Consider the following 23,657-nt stretch of genomic DNA (forward strand, 5'->3'; position numbering starts at 1 on the left):
CCTGGCTCTGACCATGCCCATGCCATCTGCATGCCCTGGCTCACACACATTTGACCAAGCTGATTCTTCATAGTCCTTCATCCTTGTCCACAGAGAATGGCCCAAAAGATGGAACATGACCCAACCAAGTCAAGTTCTGAGGTTCCGAGGCTCACTGAACTGGAATTCTAGGGTTCACTGAACTGGAATTAGAAAGAGTGAAAAGAAAGAAGCAGCCTTTTATTCCTCTGTTATCAGGGTTGGCAAGAAGGGAGCCTGAAACTTCCAGTTGCCATGTCTCTGCCTACGTGAGGAAATCTTGTCTGGCAAAAGAGAATCCAACACCGATGCAGGAAGACACAGTCCTACCAGCATCTTGTCATCTCCAATAATATCCACGCCTTTTATATTTATGGGTGGCAACAAATCCTCTTTTGTTTATGCAAGTTTGAGTTGGGATTCTGACTCTCACAACCAAAAAAATCCTAACTTGTCACAATTCCCTTTCTAAATCAGCTCTTACATTTCCTGGAGAAACTGAGTGAAGCATACACCAGACGAAACCCAAATCCTCAGCAGAAGATAAGACTATATGTCCTTAACAGGTCTAGCCAATTCCACTTGCAAAATCCCCTGTGCTGTTAAGCATAAAGGGCAGTTACTGCTACAACGGTCTGAAAACAAGAACAACAATTTTGTTGGGATGTGTGCCAAGCCTACTTTCAATGACAAAGCCAGTGTGACTGAATATAACATATGCAATGTCGGACATCTCACAAATGGCAAATGAATCTTCCCGTTGAATTCAGATTCCAAGCAAAAGTTATCATTATTACTTGAAAAATGCAACCTAAATCTTAATATGTTAATTTCCCCCAATTAGTAAGATTCTCAAACAGCTCATTAAGTTCCCTGAAGGTTTCTAGTGTTGTGGTAAAACCTGACACTACTACATTCAAGCCAAAAATAATCAAGGACATGACTTACTGTTTATAAAAATCACTGTATGCTTAACTCATTGGGAAAAAAAGAATACAAGTTACCAGTTTCTAAAATTGGTGTAACTCTGCTCTGCCTCTAGCACTTTGGTGCTGCTCAAATGTTAGGAAGGCCGTAATAGTTAGATTTAGCTAGTCTTCTTGTCCCCACAAGGCTTTTTTCAGAAAACACATATAACACACGGACAACACTGAAACATTCTAGTTTTATACTGGCAACCTGTGGTGGCTTCACATAAAGACTATGATTTGATCATTTAAAAACATACAGGCAGCACATATGGCCATCAACACATATTCCTATATGAATATATTTACATACACATTCCCAGGTCAACAGGCTTCATTCACCCCTTAAAGAGGATCTCATTCTCTTTTCCACCATCTTCCACCCGGTAACAAACAGCCTTCTGATATTTCTCCTAGAAAGTCACCACTTTTCTCTCTCTTAGTCGGTGGGCCTTGTCAAGTTGACTCCCCTCCCACCTTCAGAGAGAGCACATAGCTTAGGTCTGGGCCATCAGGAGACCATGGGCCACTTGAGTGATGAGCTCATGGCTGCACATTCAATCAGAGTCAATGAGATACTACTCAACTTGGAAGGATGTAGACCCAAAGCCATTAGGAACCATCTTGCCACCACCTAGAGCAGAGAATGAAGCAAACATGGGAGAAAGTAAAGACAAGAGATGGAAAGAAATCAAGTGCCTAATGACACAGGAGCCACTCTAGTCACTGACACCTGGGCTTCACAGTTAAGTGGGCCCCTGAATTTCCTTTTTGCTAAGCCATCCTTCGTCATTTTTACAGCATCCTGAAATGGACAATCCTAACTGACGCACCCTCTTGTCATGGTGGTTTTTCAGATCACCCCTAGAAAATTGGAGGAAGGATATGAACAAGTAAAAAAACAATGGTGCCAAAAATATGTGATCGGCAAGGAGGCACATACCATCACTCAAGTAGAATTTTCCTATAAAAAAGTTAATCTGTACTTCCTAGTATAAAATATCCACCTTATGTTACATAAACATTTGGACAAAAACCCAAGATTGAGCAAAATACTCTGACGTTGAACTCAATTAGAGAATTTTATTCAGAAGATAGTATTTTTACTATACAATTATGCTTTTATCCTAATTCTTTACATTGTACTTCAAAATGTAAATAGATGTGAGTAGAGGAATCATGAATAATCTTTTTTTTCATGAATAATCTTTAAGTGAGCATATATTAATTTTATGATCAGAAAAAAACCCTACTTAAGCATCAAACAGGGATAAAAGTAGTAGATATTTTAAGTGGAACTACCCAGTAAACATCAGATGTCCTCCTGTACATAAGAACTACTCATTGCATATAAGATTTTTCTAGCTGGACCAATCCACCATTCACACGATCTACTCCAGACCATCTTTAAATCAAACTTACTTTGGAACACCTGGGTGGCTCAGTGGTTGAGCCTCTGCCTTTGGCTCAGGTTGTGATCCCAGGGTCTGAGGATCGAGTCCTGCATCGGGCTGACTGGATAGAGCCTGCTCCTCCCTATGCCTGTGTCTCTGCCTCTCTCTCTCTCTGTGTGTGTCTCATGAATAAATAAATAAAATCTTTTAAAAAATCAAACTTATTTCTTTTTCTAATCCATGTTGGATACATCAAACAGGAAGAATCAGTTTCTTTTAAATTACCACAAAGGCAACAGTATTATCCCTACTGATTTTCTTTGAATTTCTATTCAAAGGCTATTGTAGGTACGATTGGTATAATCGTGTTACTTAGGCTAGTTTGGGTACCTAGTCACCATTTATTATGTATAGTTAAGATGGGAATTATGAATGAACAGAAGAAAATAGTTGTATTTCCAATTTGTTAGCTGTGAATAGACTGCAGAAAAGAAAGGGGTCTCCAGATCAAGCATGTTTCATAAGGTCTTTGCAGAGAAACACAATTAACATCATTGGTCTATGTAAATCATTCACCACGAGTTTCTATCTGGGGAAAATAATACACGTTTGCTTTTCAAAATGGATTTCTACAGTATTGCCCACTAAATCACCTAGGTCATCTTACACTGTCACATAGCACCAGAAGCATACTGATAAAAAAGAACCTGGAGGTTGTATTCAAATATTTGAGTGAGGTTGGAAAGCTGAATAGACAAAATGGATCTTTTAGCTCCTGAGGTCAGAAAAAGAAAAAAAAAAGAGCAGTATAAAGTGATTGATGTATCCAAAATATAACTTCAGGAAATAAACAAAAAAACAGGTGGGTGGGAAGGACTCAAATCTAGACTAAGATATCAAGAAATCACATTTTTACTGAATGAAGGTCCTTTCGTGGAAGACACTGCTCAAAATCAATTTCTAGGGGAAAAAACTAGTTAATCATCTGTCGATTAAAGATTCTTCTCACAGTTCAATTATTCAGCAGCAGTACCTTTCAGCCTCGATCACCTCCCCAGATTTCCTTTGCAAAAGAAGTAAAAACAAATCTAAATAAACAACAACAACGACAATCCACCTGCATGAAACGTCTGCATGGTTATTTTTAGATGTGGAAATACCACAATAGTTCCTCCAGCATTTCCAACCCAAAGGGGTTTAGAGGCCAATTCTAGAGGTAAAGTGCCAGAATGGGGGTGGCAGGTGGCCTGGGGAACCTTGCCGAGAAGATGCATTTGTTGGGTACGCACGTAGCTTTCACTCGTGTCATACATCTGTTTGATATGACGCTTGTCTTAAAGCTGCACTCACCTAGAGAATGGGCTGTTCTCCCTTGGATTGGAGATTGTGATGATGATGGAGATTATGCACAAGCTGGAGTGCTCCCCTCAGCAGTTGTCCATCCCTCTGTGCCATTCTGTATTATTATCCTTACTTTCCAGAGGAGCTGAGGGCTCAGGTAACTATCAGGTCACACAGGTACTGGGTAGCAGAGCCTCAAATAAAGTAAACTCTTTTCCATAGGCAGCTCAAGCATTTCTGAGATGAGCTGCAGGGCTGAATGACCTAATAAGAAGGAAAATGATGGGTGTGCTTCCCCCTCAGACACCCCAACACCCCCACCTAATCTGCACCAATATTCCCTTAAGAAGCTGAGAACTATTCTAAACAGCTTGACCTTTATGAACAGGGTGGAAGTGACCTGGCTGGGGAGGTGGGGGGTGGAGTGCGGGGAGGGTGGAGTGGTGGCCACAGGCTCTAGAGACTTCCCAGGTTCATTCTCAATAACCGCGAAGGAAAACAGGAGGAGTTGGGATCTATAAGTTTTAGAGACCTCAAAGTACTTCCCAAGCTCTGCTCATTTCTTTTCTCTCCCCTACTCTGGAGAGATCTGAGGACCCACAATACACCTTTTTCCCCTTATCGTCAGCCTGAACTACACTTCATAAACCAAAAGAATTAGTGCACAAATAAACTAGCCCCCAAATAATAAAAGTGTTTATAATCTCTCAAACATATATCCAGGAAGATTTATAAGTTTGGACATAAAATAAAGGAACTTCTGGGGCACCTGGGGGGTTTAATCGCCTAAGCATCAGACTCTTGATTTTGGCTCAGGTCATGATCTCAGGGTCATGAGACAGAGCCCCCGAGCTGGGCTCCATGCTGAGCATGGAGCCTGCTTAAGATTCTCTCTCTCCCTCTCTCTCTCTCTGCTCTCCCTCCTCACTTGTGTGGATGCTCTCTCTCTCCAAAAATAATTTAAAAATAAATAAATAAATAAATAAATAAATAAATAAACAAACAAACCAAGGAACTCCTAAATACGTGTGGTATCAATTAATTCAGATTTGAACTGCCTCGATTTTTAAGATTTGTCATGTTCATTTATAATGGAAATACTTATAACCTTAATAATACCAGTAGGTGACATTAATCATGCAATCATGATTAATGATCTAAAATCACCTGTCAAAAGAAATGTACCTACATTTGTACATAGTCATACCTATTGTGGGTATAGGATCAATTTGTATTTAAAGCTTGCTATTTAAAGCTTGCTTTTTAAATTATATGTTTTTCAATAGACCCCTTTCGGCCTAAAATCTACAATAAAGCACAACATTTCTGACCCAGAAACCTACAATTCCATGAACCACAGAAATATAAACATCTACGGTCAATCTTTTTTTTTTTTTTTAAAAGATTTTATTTATTTATTCATGAGACAGAGAGAAGGAGGGAGAGAGAGAGAGAGAGAGAGGGAGAGAGAGAGAGAGAGGCAGAGACACAGGCAGAGGGAGAAGCAGGCTCCATGCAGGGGGCCTGATGTGGGACTCGATCCCCGGACTCCAGGATCATGCCCTGGGCCAAAGGCAGGCACTAAACCGCTGAGCCATCCAGGGATCCCCTCTATGGTCAATCTAATGTCAGTTTGAAGGGAAATAAGAAAGTATATAGCTTTTGTTATTAAATATACTACCCTTTAAAATGCCCCACGCTGGGCAGCCCAGGTGGCTCAGTGGTTTAGCGCCACCTTCAGCCCGGGGCATGATCCTGGAGACCCAGGATCGAGTCCCACGTTGGGCTCCCTGCATGGAGGCTGCTTCTCTGCCTCTCTCTCTCTCTCTATGTCTCTCATGAATAAATAAAAAATCTTTAAAAAATAAAATAAAATAAAATGCCCCATACTAACAGACAGCTCTGAGTATGGTGTTTGTTCAGACAGTCGGTCCTGAGCAGTTTATTCTGACCGATGTATGTGAGTAAGGCATTGGAAAGATATGTAAACATCTCCCCTGCTGTAGAAGTGGTCCTGACGAGAAAAGCCAGGGGATACCACAGGTGCACTACATGGGGGACACAGGTGCAGTGATGGCATTCTCCTTGTCGCAGACACCTATACTCACTTGGCCTCATCTCCCACCCACTCAGCCCCCAGCCATGGCAGATGGAATATGCCATCTTCTCCCTCTCTTTCTGCCTTGGCACAGGATGAGCTCTCTCAGCCTGCCACGTCCCTTCCCAGTTTCCTCTCCAAGGACAATTGGCCTCATCCTTCAATATCCAGCCTCCTCTGTGACGTCCTCTGTGACCTCCTCTGTGACATTCTCTTCATTTCCCCCTGGGAGAATTGATCAGTCCCTTCCCTGTGTTACCTGCCACATTTTGAACTCACTTCTATTACAGAATTTATAACAATGGACATTAAAGCTCTCATACATTTAATACTTTAATGTTTTCATCTAGAATCCTTGCTATTTCTATTGAGATATAATGGACATATAATACTGTATTTGTTTTAGGTGTACAACATCATGATTTGATATACGTATCAAAGATCACCACAATAAACTGAGTTAATTAACATCCATCACTTCGCTGGCTCCCCCCACCCCCTTGTGAGGAGGATGTTTACTCTTTCAGCAACTTTCAAACATACAATACAGTATTATTGTGGTCACTGTGTAGTATGGTACATCCCCAGGACTCATTTATTTATTATTTGGAAAGAACTTAGTTATTTTAGTTTCTATCTGGCCCAGTGCTTGGCAAAGACCCTCCACATGGGTTGTGAATAAGCAAATCCCACTGCTTCTTCCTGCCCTGAACTATTTTGAAATTATACAAAACCATAAAAAAAATGTAAAAGCATGGTACAGTTAATGTAGCCTCTGCTTAGATTCACTACCTTTGAACACCTCTCTTTCTTCCTGTATATTCAATACTTAAGAGGTGGACCCTCCTAATTCCTGGATGGAGCTGGAGCTCTGCTTGAACAGGGTGGAAGTTCAAGTGAATTCAGTGAATTTGTCTTCAAATACGTACACAAGTAAGTGAGGACGGGTAAAGAGAAAGTAGTACAAATAAAGCCGAGCAGAGTCAGAAAGTACATGCACACCCGGCCTGTTTCCAGTGTACGTTTTACACTGACACGAACAAAAGCTCAGAGACACCGTTTCACAAGAAAGTACAGACACCTTCAAATGCTGAACCCAGAGTCACTTTTCTGCTTTGAAAAAATAGGACTAAACACTTATGTCTGGTCCCGTCTTAAACAACTGTGTTTGAAAATCAGGCTGCATGCAATCTTTTTCTTTTTTTGTAAACCACTAAAACACAGTGTATTACATTCGTAGTACTTATCACGTCTTCAGGATGCTGATGCCTCTTATATGAACTGCACTAGAGGGAAACCATGGAAAACGACAGTAAAACTGTTTTGATCTGTTTTATAGGAAGACTGTAAACATCTCCCCAAAGACCATTAGCACGCAGGGCTGTCTAACAAATACTAAGCAATTCTTCTTCCAAAAGAGGGTAATTAGAGAGGGTAAAGGGCAGTGTCTCTTGGTAACCGAATAATCTAATTTTCTCAAACAACTGCTCTCCCACAAACAAATGGCCTGAGGCAGAAAGAGAATGGCTGATTTTCAACTTATATGACCACTAATGACTACTCCCCCTCAGGGGAGAATGGCTGTTCGTCAGCACCCTGGCTCAAAGGGGTTTGCCCAAATTCACTGAAAGAGCCACAAGGTAATATTAAGAGAAGCAGCTGCTCAGGACTATAAACGCTCTAGCCTTTGTCAACTTGACATCTGTGAGGAAAACCTATTTGTATTGTAGTTGTACATGGTTTTATCTGTTGGAAAAGCCTTAAAAAATAGAGAGTCTTAAGAGAGTTTTTTAATGCCAAATTCTAGAATAAAATTACCAGTTGAAAACATCAACCTTTGCCTCCCAGCTCTGCTTTTATTAGGCACTTTGACCCCAGAAACATCTTCTGAAGAGGCAGGCAGGCAGGACGCTGTGGAGGGAATCTCTGAGAGGGAAATCACTCCTCTGTGGGCTTTGGTTCAGCAGACACAGCTTTGTCATCCCTGCCCTGGGGTCCTGGGCTCTCACAGAGCTTCTGCCTTTAGCCCACTCAGCACTCCGCCCTCTCCCTCCTATCCCACTGCTTCCCCTGCCCTCAACTATTTTGAAATTGTACAAAACCATAAAAAAAAAAATTAAAGGCATGGTACAGTTAATGTAGCCTCTGCTTAGACTCACTACCTTTTAACAGCTCTCTTCTTTCATATATATTCAATACTTAAGAGGTGGACCCTCCTAATTCCTGGATGGAGCTGGAGCTCTTGGGGCCAGCTCAGCTCTTAGGACCCAAGAGGATGACCTGCTCTTGGCAGAGCCGTGACGTGGCTCATGTGGCTGGACCTCTAGCCTTCCACACATGGTCACATAATTGCTGGCTCTGGCCTGATGACCCAGACTTTCTTCCAGATTTTCAGCATCAGTATGACCTAAAGTCTCTCATTGCCCAAGCAAACATCTAAACATCCCCAAGAGTATATTAATTTGATTTAATAATTACTATGTACTTGTAAGTGTATGAACTTGGGCAAATTAATTAACTTAAGGCCTCGATTCATCACCTGTTAAACGGGAATGCTGATAGCACCCGCCTCAGTGAGTTGTGTTAATGATTAAATAGAGCATTTACCAGAGTGGCTGGCACACCATCAGTATTCAATAAAAGTTAGCTATTACTATCGTCTTCATTCAAATAAGTTCTTTGACGGGATTAGTTTCCAATGAGCTGACCCATCAGTGCGTTCTTTTAAACCTTCTCTTACCCCAGACGTTGCAGCATAACTCCTGGCACAGAAGCCCTGTGATCTGGTGCCTCCGACATCCCCCCCAGCTCGTTCCCCATTCATCTCTCCATTCATCCAGATTTCGCAAATATGAGTACTTACATCCCCCAAATACACTGTGTGCTTAACATTTTAAATTATTCTTAATTTAATTTTAAAAATTAATTTGTTTTTTTATTTCAAATTAAATTTTAAATTGTAATTAAAAATTTGAATATAAATTATTCTTGGCATAAATGCTCAAATACTTTTTATTCTTACTATTCAGAATAACATATTTCCTCAGGGCTCATGGCAGGACCCTCTTTTGCTCCTCTACTCTAATGCACACATCCTCGAAGTTCACAAATGGCTATATCTGTGTCAGTAAGTCATGCATCGGTTTGCTTCTTTCCTGGTGGCTGCTGCCTACCTAATTTTTTTCTTTCTGACCCTTTCTCATCCCTTGATCCCTTCCAGGTAATAGTGCTTAATCATGAGCAAGCATTAGAATCCCTTGGGAATTGTTTCCAAAATGCACATACCTAGTGCTCTGATGCAAACAACATACTTGATCATGAAATCTTTAATAGAGATTTCTAGACTGGGCTTCTTAAACACATTCTGCTTAGTGAAGGAAAATTACTTGAAATAAGACCTTGAAGAGTAAATAATGTTCTTTAGCATGTTCCTCACCTTGGTGAACCAGTAAGTATCATCAAATAAATCAGCAAGAGAAGACATCAGATCTTTGATTTTTTTCCTCATAAGTAGCTAATACATGACAGGGCATTCTGACCCACCATGTGGTTTTTCTCATTGCTACAGCTCTCCTTGGAATTGTCTGAGAGAAAGATTAAGTGAGGAACTTAATTCCTCATTCTTCTTGGTATTAAATGTCTATAAGCTAGAAGTCATAACTGCAAAAACTCAACAGAGTTAATCATTCACTGTGAGAAATGTATGTATAAAAATTATTTTTCAGTAGCTCAAACCTTGATACATATGAGGGATACTAATTTAGGCTATATGATTACATTTTAAAATATAGCTCTGTTTTTACTTTTTATGTTTTTTTAAAGATTTTATTTATTTATTTGAGAGAGAGAGAGCATGCACACACAAGATTGGGGGAGGGGAGAAGGAGAGGGAGAAGCAGACTCAGCTGAGCAGGGAGCCCAATGCAGGGCTCTAGGTAGGGTCACAATACCCAGACTCTCAGACAGGATGTAGAAGAGAAAGCTTTTCTACACCTGCAGAAATAATTCTGGGTTTCCAAATTACATATTTATATCAAGAAGGGAAAACAGACATGCAAAGACAAAACTGCCTCAATCCACAAAATAACGAAAGAAAGCAGAGTTAAGGCGAAATATCTTCATCAGAAGCCTGAACAATCACGCTGTCCCCCGGGCTACAGGTCTCCAGGAATACAGCAGAAGGAATGGGTGTTAGAACTTCCCTACAGACACCAACCACATAAGGAAATCTCAAAGGGAGATGTGAGGCCCTGAGCCAAGATAATTCTTTAAAACTTGACAGTTTTGGAGGGACGACACAGAAAGTGAGATGGTGGTAGGGGACAGGGACTTCCTGTGGGGCTTCAGCTACATTTTCCTAATTATGCATCCATGGAAGCCTCAAGAAAGGTTCTCCCCTCCTCCCGTGACCATTCTTCTGTTTTTCCCCCCCTTCTATATGGTCAAACTCTAAAACAAACAGATGATGAAAGGAAGCATGGTAAGACATGAGGTAGGGGCAGGGGGGCTGGGTTACTTTCTCCACCTCAGGTCTTTGTAAGAAACACACACGCCTGGTCACGAATGTGGAATAATAATGAGATAGAATTGGAATACTTGCTTGTTGAACTGGACCATAGCAAATATTTTTGAGACATAAGCCAAAATCTCAGAAAGAACTTCCTTAGCATCTGATAGTCATCAGACATGAAGATTTCCAGAAACAAATCAATAAGGAGAGAAGCTGACAATATTTCCATCTATAAAAGACGATTCCTTGTTTGGACCAGACTACTATTTTGGGTATGATGCCTGTGAAGACCTAAGACTCATGAATAATTAACTTTAAACTAATAAGTGATCTTCGGTGGTACGTCTCAAAGTTTGGGGGTCCACGGAAACATGTACTTTTGGTATATTCAGTATTTAATGAAACTCCATTTGCTTAGTTATACCAGCTACTCCCTATAAGATCACTTGTAAATTCTCAATCTCGCGAGGCAACTTTGGTCTATGACTTCTAAGTATGCATAGACTGGCCAAGCAGAAGATGAATAATAATAGCCAAAAATGGGGTGTAAGTGGAAAGTATATTGTAATTTGAAACATCTGGGAGTCAAAGAAACTGAAAACACCTGCAGAAATAATTCTGGGTTTCCAAATTACATATTTATATCAAGAAGGGAAAACAGACATGCAAAGACAAAACTGCCTCAATCCACAAAATAACGAGAGATCTTAATTGAACCTCGTTCACAGAGGAGGCGTTCCAAATACACGAAGACAGACTGAGAATGAGGCAGATTTCATATCTCGTCATACCCGTTCTCCCACAAAAAACTATGTTAAAAAGGCCATTTTAAAGCTAATTACACCAAGTACAAATATTTAACTTAAGTTTTAATACTTTCTAAAATATATATGTCTCCTGAAAGAAGAAATAAAACATTCATGGCAGCACAGAGATTTACACTACAGAAAGAACAAGGGAATTCTTTACTGAAAAGCTCAATATTTTTCTGTTGAGGTATTTAAGAAGAGTTCTTAAGCGGTCTCCGAACAGGTCCTGCCATTCACAAAACCCAGGTGAATGTCTAACAGGACAGAAGGCCATTTACAGGAAGTCACAGTGGCAATAAATCTACCGCATTATTATTTATAGTTGTGTTTGTGACGAATACAGCATAACAAGGCAACAAGCCAGTATTTAAGGGCTGAAAGATTTATCCAACCTTAAACATATCAGTCTATGCAGGCCTGGAGTCTGTAATCATTATCACAATTTAATCTGTCTTTGCAAAACAAAACTAAAAAATAGACTGTGTGTCTCTGTGATTAATCGTTCATATTTAAAGCCAATCTGAACTAATAAAAGATCCAAAAAGCAGCACCGAGAACATGGGACTGGTAGAGGATGGAATTTGTTTGGAATACCATGTTCTGAAAGTGTCATGCAACCTTCTGTTAAATATTTGGTTCATTCCATTTTGTCATCCTGATTTGTATTCTGGAAGCTCTTAGAAGCTACAGGATTATTTCGTTACAACCACAACATATGTTGGCAAGCACAATCCCGGATCAGTTGCAGAGTTCTCTCTGTGAGCCCCCAAAGAATAATGGCACTTGGAAATTCCCAAAAAGAGTCGCTGATTTCTAAGGTGGAAGTCTCTGCCGAAAAGACACCAGTTGGCACGACAAGGTGACCTGTGAAAACTGTCAGTGGCAACAGTGTGCGAGGCTGGCCATGGACAGCAGAGCATGTAGCAGGGCTCCGACGACGGTGGAGTCTCAATGAAAGTTGCCATGCTGTGGAGTCGCCCAAATAAAGCAAACTGGCAGGCATCCGCTTAGCATTTGGTGTTCATCTCAGGAATCCTGCCAGGTACATAAATGTAGCCAGGGAGGACACATGTCTTTGAGAAAATGAAGAAATTTAAAAGAGAGAGAGAGAGAGAGAACAGAAGAGAGCTGAGTGGGCTAAGAAGTGGTTACTAACACTGCCCTCTCCACCCCCCATGAGCTGCTCTAACTTTGAAGACCAGCGCTCCCTTGCAGACGTACATAGCTTCTCCCGACCTTGGCAGGATCAAGGAATTTATACAGTTAGCAGTTCTTGCACAATCTCTTGAAAAGAACAGCACAAATATTCTAGCCTTCTATGCCAGGCAGGCCTTGTTAATCCTTTCCACCTATTTTTCTTCCAGTAAATTAATTTCCTCGCTTAGGTTCTGGTGCTCAGATAAACTACCATTCTTCTCCTTTTCTCCTCCTTCCACAACAGACCTCTGGGATCAATCTTTCTTACTTTCTTTCTTTCTTTCTTTCTTTTTTTTTTTTTTTGGTGATGAAGTTGGGAGGCAAGAGCTACATTATCTGAAAACTTAATTATGGTAATAGACTATAGACAAGGCACTACATGCAAAATATTTTAAGAATGGTAGGTTTTCCAGCATTAGGATGATGATAAATGAAGTTCTTTTATCGATGTATCTGTTCACGACACAGAGCCAGAGTACAAAGAGTTTTTCCCTGAGTTGAAGACAACCTCGGTATCTTAATTATCTTAATAAATCCAGGACAACTTTATGTACTAAATACTGTTTGGTACATAAACAATTTGAACAATAATCTTCATTAATTCTAACGAGGGTGCTGAGAAGTCACGTTTAACACTTTCTGCCTCTTACTAAATTAAAACTGAAATGCCTATTTATAAAGCAACAGCCCCGAAGAACTAAAAAAGCATTTCTAACGGGCCTACTGTAAACCAGGTGCTGTGTACACACCTAGTGTTACCCAGATTCACAACAAGAATGATTCACGGGCCAGCCTCTGAGTGAGCCTCTGCTAGGCCTCAAAAAGGACCAGTGTGACATTGCAGGTGATTTGGACTTGAGTCCATGTCCAAGTTTATTAAAAAGAAAAAGGGGACTTCCAGGATTCTAAGTGTGTGCTCCTGTGACTTCAGTGGGAGGAAGGGGAAAAGAAACTTTTGCATTGCTCCTTCTCTACTTGTCGCTGCTGATATGGGAGGTGGAGTGTGCGGAATGATAGCACAAACTAGACCTGGAGTGACCTTTGATGAAAGAAGTAAGGGAATAATACTGGTTTGTGTTTTTGTTTTTTAAATCATGGTGCCTGGGGTATGTTTACAATGCTGAAGATATCCTCGCCTTCCAATGGGGAAGGAAGTTAAAAGAATATTGACTTTGTATGCGTTCATCCTAAAAACACTAGTAGAAATCTTTCTACATGTTAGCTGAAAGAATAAAACACTTGTTGATGTTCCATGTTTGCAGCTTTTGTTACAAGGAGATGTAGCATATCCAATAAAAGTGAGAATCTGGGGTCAGCCACCTGGATTCAAATTATAACTCCAACCCTACTTACAATGTGACTGTGAACAAGTTACTTGACGTCTCTGTGCCTCAATTTTTCTTATCTGTAAAATGGAGATGCAGAGAATATACAGTAATAAACACTCAATATTTTTATTATTTTATTATATTATTATATTATATATATTATATTATATTATTATATTATTATATTATATTATATTATATATTATATTTTAATATTTTATTTTAATATTATTATTTCCTCCACTGTTGTCTATCTCTTATTCAGGTTTTGTTTTGTTTTGTTTTTGAGAGAGAGAGAGAAGGGGAGAGGGAAGGGCAGAGGGAGAGGGAGAAAGAGAATCTCAAGCAGATTTCTTGCTGAGTGCTGGGCCCAACATGGGACTCAATCTCATGACTCTGAGATCATGACCTGAGCCAAAAATCAAGAGTTGGACACTTAACTGACTGAGTCACCCAGATGCCCCTTATTTGGGTTTTAACCAATGTTCTTAATGGGTAATAACATTTATAAGTAATAATAATAAACTCTTCAATAGTGCTTCCTAGATGCCAGGTACAGTTCTAAGCAATTTACAAGTTTGAACTCACGTAATCCTTTCAACTAACTTCAGAGGTAGGCACTAGTTCCCAAAGAAAAACACTGGGGTATAGAAAGATTAAGCTACTTATCCAAAGGCTAACTAGTCAGTAGCAGAGCCAGAATTCAGATCTGCCTCAGAGTCTAGTCCCATAAGCATGAGCCCTAACCACTAACCTCCTTCTTGAAAAGAAACCATTTTAAATAAGTCTCCCAACATCATAATTCACACAAAAGAGAACTACGGAAATTTTAGGTTCAGTTTGTTGAAAACATGTATTGCATATAGGTTAACATTTCAACTGCAACACAAAGCAATAAGACTTTTTAAAAATGCCACATTTAACTTTCCCTCCAATTAATGGTTTTAGGAAACATTAGGAAGGACAAGTTCTTCATTGAAATGCTTGATACATAAGGTGAGCTAGGTCATCCCTTGACAACAAGCTCCTTTAGGGTAGAAGCCACAAGAACCTCGTTTCCCACAGCCCCTGGAAAGCTGCACCAATAATATGTCACACATAGCCAACAACCCCTGTGGATGGGAGACCTCTGACCAGGGCTCTGGTCCTCTCCTGAGCCCCAGCATAAAAGTGATGTCCTGTGGGAAATTAACCACACTCAGGTGGGAAGACATCCTCCAATCCCTACTTTTTTAATTTAAATTCAATTACCCAATATGTAGTACAACCATTAGTTTCAGCTGTAGAGTTCAATAATTCATCAGTTGCATATAAAACTCAGAGGTCACATGCCCTCCTTGATGCACATCACCCAGTTGCTCCATTCCCCCTACCCCCTCCCCTCCAGCAACCCTTAGTTTGTTTTCTATAGTCAAGAGTCTCTTATGCTTTGTCTCCCTCTCTGATGACTTCCCATTCAGTTTTCCCTCCCTTCCCCTGTGATCCTCTGTGCTGTTTCTTATATTACATATGAGTGAGACCATACAATAATTATCTTTCTCTCATTGACTTATTTTGCTCAGGATAAAACCTGCCAGTTCCATCCACATCAATGTATATGGTAAGTATTCATTCTTTCTCTCCAAACTCCACTTTGAAATATCATGACATCAAATAGGTTAATGACATGAAGGACCAGAAGATTGTTCACTTGGTTAACTTAGGGTGAACTGATCAACTAATAAAATGGAATCTTGATCTATGACTCTAAAAATTCTTTCATGGCATCTGTTATCCTGCTTCAGGACTTAAAGCAGAAGCATATCTATAAGCAATGTTTCCTTAAGACTAATGATTCTTCTTACAAAATAACTTCAGTTAGAACACAGACAAATGATGGCTAAAATAAATATACCACAGAAAGTTTGGAAAAAAACAAAACCATGGGAAAAAAATGCCTCTCACCCTTTTACTTTATTGTCTTCACATAGCTCCAGCTATGTATTCCAGTATGTTTCAACATTTTCCAACAAATGGTTATAATTTTCATCAACTAGCCATAGGTCTAAAATCCAGAACAGATAAATTGTGACTTAGTTACCAGGGAAATGGATATTAATACCACAATGAACTACTACTACACGTCACAAGAATGACTGAAATGAAAAACATTAACAATGCCAAGTGATGGCAAAGATATGAATATGATATGAATGTGAATATGATATGACTGTTCCCACTACTTGTGAGAGTGCATACTGGTTCAACCACTCTGAAAAACTGGCCTGCAATGTTTAGTTAAGTTAAACATATGCATACATAGGGCCCAGCATTCCACTCTATTCACAGAACAAAAATGCATAAAACCATACCAAAAATACATACCAAAGGAAGATGCAGGAATATGCAGGCAGCATTACTCTGAATAACCTCAACTGGAAATAACCCAATGTTTAGCAACAGTAAAGTAGATAAACGGTTGTGGTGTATTCATACCATAGAATGCTGTACAGCAAAGATTTACCAACTATTACAACATACAACATCAACATGCATGAATAAAATGATCATAAGGTAGAATGAAAGAATTCTGGCACAAAATGATTCCATTTTTTTAAAACCCCAAATACAGGCCAAATGAATTTATGGTATGAGAAGAAAAAATGGTTGAGAAGAGTCAAAAGGGGGAGTTCAGTCTGCTGGTGATACTGATTTCTTGATCTGAATGGTAGTAACATGGGTGCTTACTTTGTGAAATCTTACCAGACTGAACACTTATGACTTGTGTATTTTGAGGCATATATGTTACATATCAATAAGAATGTTTACTTTATAAATAAAGAAAGAAAGAAATGTCTATTTTCCAAGTCCAATTATATATACACTTGTATTAGTCTATTACAGCTGCCATAATATCACCACAGATTGGGTGGCTTACCCAACAGAAATTTATTTTCTCACAGCTCTGGAGGCTGGAAGTTCATGATCATAGCGCTAGCAGGGTTGGTTTCTGGTGAACCCTCTCTCCTTGGCTTGCAGATAGTTATCTTTCTCACTATGTCCTCGCATGGCTATTTTATTGTACATGCACAGTCTTCAAACCTCTCTCTTAAAAGGATACCAGTCCTTATAGGGGCTCATTTAACCTTGTTTCCTCCATGTAGACCCTCCAAATACAATCAACACAGGAATTTGTGGGAGATACAACTCGTTCATAAGAAATTCTTATGATATTCTGTTATTTATTTTTGAAATTCTTAATTACTTTTTTTACATGAAATTTTCACATTTTCAATCTCAGAAGCTTTCTAAAGTATCTAGTAGTTCCCAAATAGTTTTAACGGTCTTTACAAATAAGGATGCCTGGGTAGCTCAGTGGTTGAATGTCTGCCTTTGGCTCAGGTTGGGATCCCGGGGTCCCAGGATCAAGTCTGCTCCCTGGATGGAGCCTGCTTCTCCCTCTGCCTGTGTCTCTGCCTTTCTCTCTCTGTGTCTCTCATGAATAAATAAATAAACTCTTTTTCAAAAAGTCTTTACAAATAATATATTTGTAAAAATAAAATTCTAAGGTTTCAAAGTTATATGGAATTTTTAATTCAAGGGCAGGAATATAATCTAACTATAAGATATTTTTAAATAGATCCCACTCACAGTGACTATTTTTCCAATACCAACTTTACATATGCCCCAGGCAAGTAAGTAACATATACTGACACAAGTCACTTGTTTAACAAAACGTCTACTTATGATAAAAAGAAAATACTTAAAACATGTTCTTCCAGATTATTTAAAAATCTAACATATGCTTATTGCTACTATCCACCATGCATTTCTTAAAACACTCTGATGATACCATTTCTATTTAATGTCGAACTATGTCAAGGTAGCTTTTGCTTATTTTCAAATAGCAGCAAAATAGGAATGCTGCTTTAAACAAAACAGATTAAATTCTCAAAGGAAAACTATAGTTTTGAACTCAGCATTCTTGCCGAAGACTCTGGTTTTCCTTCTGTGATAGAAGGAAGCTGGCACTTGAGGGTTCTTGATGCCTGTGTAATCGTTATTCCAAATCCATGCCTTAGCGGGCGCCCCATTCTGCCAAGATTCAAAGAAGATGGGCTTTATTCCAAGGAGATGGACCTTTAGGATAGATTCTTTTTGGCTTCTGAAATGTTCACATATGTTTTGGCAATATATATCTAAATTTACATTAAGTAGTTTAACAGTTCTCTTTATTATTTTTTTATTAAAGATTTTTAAAAATTTATTCATTTGAGAGAGAGTGAGAGAGCATGAGCAGAGGGGAAGGGCAGAGGGAGAGGGAGAAGCAGACTCCCCTCTGAGCAGGGAGGCTGAAGATGACGTGGGGCTCCATCCCAAGACCCCAGGATCAGGACCTGAGCCAAAGGCAGATGCTTAACCAACTGAGCCACCGAGGCGCCCCTCTCTTTATCATTTATAATTGTGTTTCAAGCACAGAATCTCACACACATCACCAGGAACAGAGTCAAAAGGAAGTGATCATGACCAAAAGCAAATTCCAGGGAAGGTATATGCAGTGCAGCAATCACTCCATAATGAATGAATTTAATGAATTAAGTTCCCAAGACACTGTGAAAGGGGGATTCACAAGCCTGAGACAACTGGAAAATGAAGTCCAGCGATTGTCTTGAAATGACATTTTTACAGAGCGAAAAATGGGCAATAATGGGCTTTGTACTACTAACTTCTATTCACAATACCTTGCTCACTTGAAACATCAGTTTTTTTTTCCATGTAATCTCCACAAGCTGCCTGTCATTTCGTGTGGTTTTGCTGCAACTACTACACGTCCTAAGAAGCTTACTCTTTTCTGCTTCAGGTCCTCCACTATGCAGCACTGGGATGGTGACTCACGGTTGTGGATTCTCACTCCTCTGGTTCAATCTCCTCATCCCAGAGGCAGAATAAATACGGATGCTTGAGATGGAAAAGGCTCTGGGTAACTTTCCTTTAACTGACTCACTGAGGCTAAGGGACTATTTCTCAAGACCATTCATTCTCAGGACCATGACGTCCAAATTCTGCCCACGATGACATCAGGCCAACGCACACACCTTTGGCTCCTCTTCTACCCTTCCCAGCTCCTTCTGACACCACAAAAACACAGCTCTAGGGCTGGGCCTTGCTTGGCTCCATCTTCTTTTCTCTTTCTAAATGGTTCTTAGTAAAATAGTTCCATTCTTTCTTCACCGACTCCTTTCCTAACTTCCTGCGACTGAAACAATTCTTTAATTGGCACAGACCAGAGGCAACATTTTTCCAGTTGCCTTATGTTACTCAGACATACCTTTGGCATACTTGACATTGCAAGGTGATTGCTGGCAGCTAGAGAGGGATCATCCTTTGTTGGTGTCAGGAAAGTGTAAGGAGGCAGCAACCAGCAAAGACCAGAAGCCCCCCTGGCAGAGCAGGTGAACAAATTCAAGCTCAACTGCTACTAAGGAACTGCGGTGAGGTAAGGTGTGGAGGCAGGGATGCAAGGAACAATGGAAGTGGCAACTAAGAGAAATGGAGCAGCTTTTCTGGTTGACCACCATTGCTTGGGGGAAGGAACTGCCACCAACACCCTACTTCTGGGCCTAGGAGTCAGAAACTGGGAGTCCCTCAGCCGTGGAAGTAGGTTCTGTCTACCACTGTCCTGCCCAGTATCTCCTCCACTGAGAAGGGTTAGATGAAGATACACCCCTATCCTTGACAAGACTTTAGACACATAACCTACTGTCTTCAGGAATCAGTTGCCTGTGTTCTTGCTCTGACCAAATCCCTTCAAGTGTTTATATGTTGAAGATGCTCACGCTGACTGTTTGGGGGACAGGTGCAAACTGCCGGATAGGAACACACCACATACTACCCGGAATAAAGGCTACGTCCCCAAAGGCAGTTTAAATTATTCCTCAAAGATATCACGTGCTTTATTTAACCTGAGTAGCCTCAGTCATTCCAAGACCCAGAGCGATTTCCTCTTTTGCAATCCACACCCCAAGAGAGAAGAAGAAAGCTCAAGTGAGAAGAACACCAGTATTTCAACTTCATAGCTGGAGATATGGATACCCATTGAGAAGCCCTCTCTCCCAGCCAGAAAAAAACCCCAAATCTGTAATCATTTTTGCTGGAGCTCACTCATTCTGTTATAAAGAAATCCTTTCTCCTGGCAGTCCCCACTTGCCAGAAAAGGGTGCAATTATTACACGGTCTTACTTAAGATTCAAATATTTTAATTATCCCATGAAACTGCACACTATTCACTTCAACTACAAGTAGGTACAATAATGCCACATGAATCTGCAGGATAATGGTATAAAATCACCTTAAAAAAAAAAAAGAAAACTAAAATCATTTGAATATACTTCTCCAAACCAGAAATTGAAAAGCTCTCTTTCTTACCTGACGAACAAAACTATTTGAGGTAGTGTCAGAGGAAGTGCTCCCATCAGATCCTTTAAATCTGTTTTTCCTTCTGGCTCCTTTTCCATATGACTACAAAAAAGAAAGAAAAAAGACAAATGAGAAATCTAGGCCCACTTCTAGAAGGAGTTTTGGTCAAAAACCAAAACATAAATTGCCATCTTAGGGACGTTGTATGAAAATTATTATTACTGGAATCACAAATATTTATGTCAGAATAGCGAGTTTATAGGGGAGAAAAGGTTTCTAAACAAAGGAGTTAATAACTCATGAATTAAAACAACTTCTGCTATCTGTTAGCCTATCGGTCATCAAGAGGCAAAGCCACTAAAGATAAAACATTTAAAAGCAAGCATTTCAGTGCAGGAGAGACCAGAGCTGCAGTGGTAAGGTGAGAGAAAAGGTAATGTGTCAAAGCTTCTTGGATAGCATGAATGCAACAGATTCGTGTGTAATGAAATGCTGTTCCCAGTGCCGCCGGGCCTTCGTATTTGCTTTTTTTATTTCCATGCCGTCGTTGTTTTCAAATATTTTATTTATTTGAGTGAAAGAGGGAACATGAGCAGAGGGGAGGAGAGGGAGAGGGAGAAGCAGACTCCTCGCTGAGCAGGGAGCCCAATTCAGGGCTCGATCTCAGGACCCTGGGGATCATGACCTGAGTTAAAGGCAGATGCTTAACCAACTGAGCCACCAGGGCACACTGCTTTTTTTTTCATGTTCTAATTTGTAATCCCATAGGTACTTGTAAGAACTGCATATGGTAGCTGAAGAACATTGTATAGTATGAATTCTGATTACCTTGAAATATATATATATATTTGTATACATAGACCTAGGTATATGTATATATACATGTATACATAGGTCTAGATGGAACATGTATGAAGCGTGCCAATTCCTCATATGATCGCATGAATCTAGAGATTGCTCTCAGAAGTGGTGAAAGAGCTATGTAAGTAGCAGTGAATGCAATGAAATTACAACACCTCGTAAAAATCTCTGGCCCACTGTTGTACTGTTTGAACGTGATATGAGAATCTGGCTTTTTAACCACTTAGTGATTTTGCTTAGAATGCAAGAAAAATAAATCTGATAGAATAATAACAATAATTGAGACAAGCATTCAAGAAAAGATGTTTAAAGTAAGACAATCTGCTTCAATAACAGGACTGAGCCAAGCATGAACATATATGCAAATGAACTTGCTTTTTCTATTATATCTACGGTTTACATTCAGAGCACAATGAACAAACAACGCATCAATCTCTGTTTAATTCCAGGCATAGACAGAGTTGTTGCAAATATTTAACATTAACATATGATTGAAAAATAGCTCGACACTGAGCTTTACAGTTCAATGTCCACGGGTTGGAACCCTGCTACAGCAGACCACGGGCAAATGCTTTAACGGTTCCAAACACTAGTCTTCTCATCCTTAAAATGGGGATATTACTGCTTACCTCACAGGGTTAAGGATTAAATGAAATAACAGATTTATAGCCTTCGGTATAAGACCTAGCATATGATAAGGGCTCAGAATAATATTTTTTAAAGTAATATCCACGTTGGAAGAGTGGGGAGATTGGAAGAGTGGGGCAAATTGGGGTGAAGTATGTAACACATTTAGAATGATTAAGCTCAAAGGGATTTCATTCGATTATCAGCATTTATGAAAGTTTGCTTTTTTTAAATCACTCTGTTCAGGTTTTGAAAATACTACTTTGTTATATTGATATACACATATGGTTTTCATTTCAAAAAAAGAAATATCTTATAAACCATAGTATATGTAGCACTTAGGCAAACGAAGATCTATTACAAACATTTGTGTTATGAGTAACTTAGATGACTTTGCAATCAGTGAGAGGCTGGTATAATCTTAAAGCAAAAATTTTTCTTGACCATGTTTGTTCTCTTTCAAGTATCTACGGGATTTATAGAATACAAATGTGTTTCCATGGCATTTAATTAACTCTCAACTTCATAAAAGGAAAGACAACCTAGGCTGGGCTTTCACAGTGTATTATACAAGGTTCTCCTCACTTAGCAGCTTATTCTTCTTACTTATGTAAACATTATTCAGTAAACTGTTGAAAAATAACATTCTTTCAAGAGCGTTCTTCCTTTTCCAATTATTATATAAAGGTTTGGACAGAAGTGTCTTCCAAAGCCTAAGAACACGAAAATAAAGCATGATAAGTTCTTTAAAATTAAAAACATTGTTTATATTACTGCACACGGATAAAGACTTATTACGCTTGAAAGCATTTTTTAAGGCCTAACATGTTTCTTAGGGAAGGGGGGGGCAAACCTTTGTTAAACACACTATTTTTCTTTAAAAAAAATACCATTTTTCTTCATAAATTAGAGCATAAATTATCTTTGAGAACAAAGACAAAATATAATCTTACTCCATCATGATGTGTCCTCCTAGTACCATTTCAAAATGAGTGGAAATATACTCTGAAATTCTATCCTTGTCATTTGCTTCAGATTTTTCATGACAAAAAATGTTTTACTATTCAGTTGCTTTGGTGTGTAAGTTTTCTCATGGCTGCTCACAAACGCACAATAGGCACTGTGTAAACCACACAATATTTAAGACATTCAGTCCCAGAGGAGGAGACTGTTCTCGGCAAGAAATTAGACACATTTAAAAGTGTTTAGTTTTAAATATATGTTAATTTTTCCAGGCCCTTAGGAATACTATTCATAAACATTACTTCAGGTGCACTTAGCTACCTGTGCAACATACACCTACATATATAGGTATATACTATATAACATATATAATATGTTAGATTATCACAGTTTTCAACTATATTAAGGTACAGTTTGCACGCTGAAAAATAAAAGAAAAAAAACTATGGCTGAATCCCATGCCAACTGGTGATAATTTTGGAAAAAAATATACTCTCCTTTAATCACTTAAATTTATGGGGAATGCTTTACTCAAAGTATTAACTTGTTCATGTCTTAATAGTGTTGTAGCAAATCCTTATTCATTATTTATTAAAAGCTAAAATAAATAGATAGGCTTAATTACACCTCTATTCTGTTTTCTTATTCATTTCAGCAGTCATTCCTCTTCTATAGTCTCCTTTTTAAATTTTTAATGTTTTTTATAATGATATGCAAGATCAAGGGGAAAAAACTAAAGCATCTTTTGGAAAGCTAATACAGTCCACTTCAATGTACTTTAAAAAATGTTAGTGAAAATTTATACTACCATTACAAAACAAAGTTTCCTTTGATCCAATGCATATTTAAAATTAAGTCCATCTTGCTGGAATTACTGTTCTTTAGTTATTCTAAATCCTTGAAAATGAGAACTAGAGTGTTTCATCTGCAGGAATTTAAAAGAAAGGAAGAAAGGAAGAAATGAAAGAAAGAAAGAAAGAAAGAAAGAAAGAAAGAAAGAAAAAATAAAGGTCAAATCTTCCCCAAAATGGAAAAAGACAGGAAAGATTAATTATTCAAATATTTACTTGACTCAATTTGGAAACGAAATATAGTTTTCTTAGTTCAGGGGCTACTTCAAATGCAGCTTCTTTTGGGACCAGTGGTT

At 39.0% G+C, this 23,657-nt stretch overlaps 1 protein-coding gene across 5 annotated transcripts in view; it reads right to left on the reverse strand.

Annotated features, from left to right (window-relative positions):
- Nucleotides 1-23,657, reverse strand: part of CACNB2 (calcium voltage-gated channel auxiliary subunit beta 2) — a 376,515-nt gene that overhangs the window by 346,878 nt on the left and 5,980 nt on the right. For all 5 annotated transcript variants that reach the window (XM_026015848.2, XM_026015826.2, XM_026015822.2 and 2 more), the window contains exon 2: nt 20,069-20,161. In XM_026015848.2, coding sequence (XP_025871633.1) covers nt 20,069-20,161 — 93 coding nt within the window. The remainder of the gene's footprint in view (nt 1-20,068; nt 20,162-23,657) is intronic.

The sequence above is a fragment of the Vulpes vulpes genome, chromosome 2 (genome assembly GCF_048418805.1).
Source record: "Vulpes vulpes isolate BD-2025 chromosome 2, VulVul3, whole genome shotgun sequence".
Lineage (NCBI taxonomy): Eukaryota > Metazoa > Chordata > Mammalia > Carnivora > Canidae > Vulpes > Vulpes vulpes.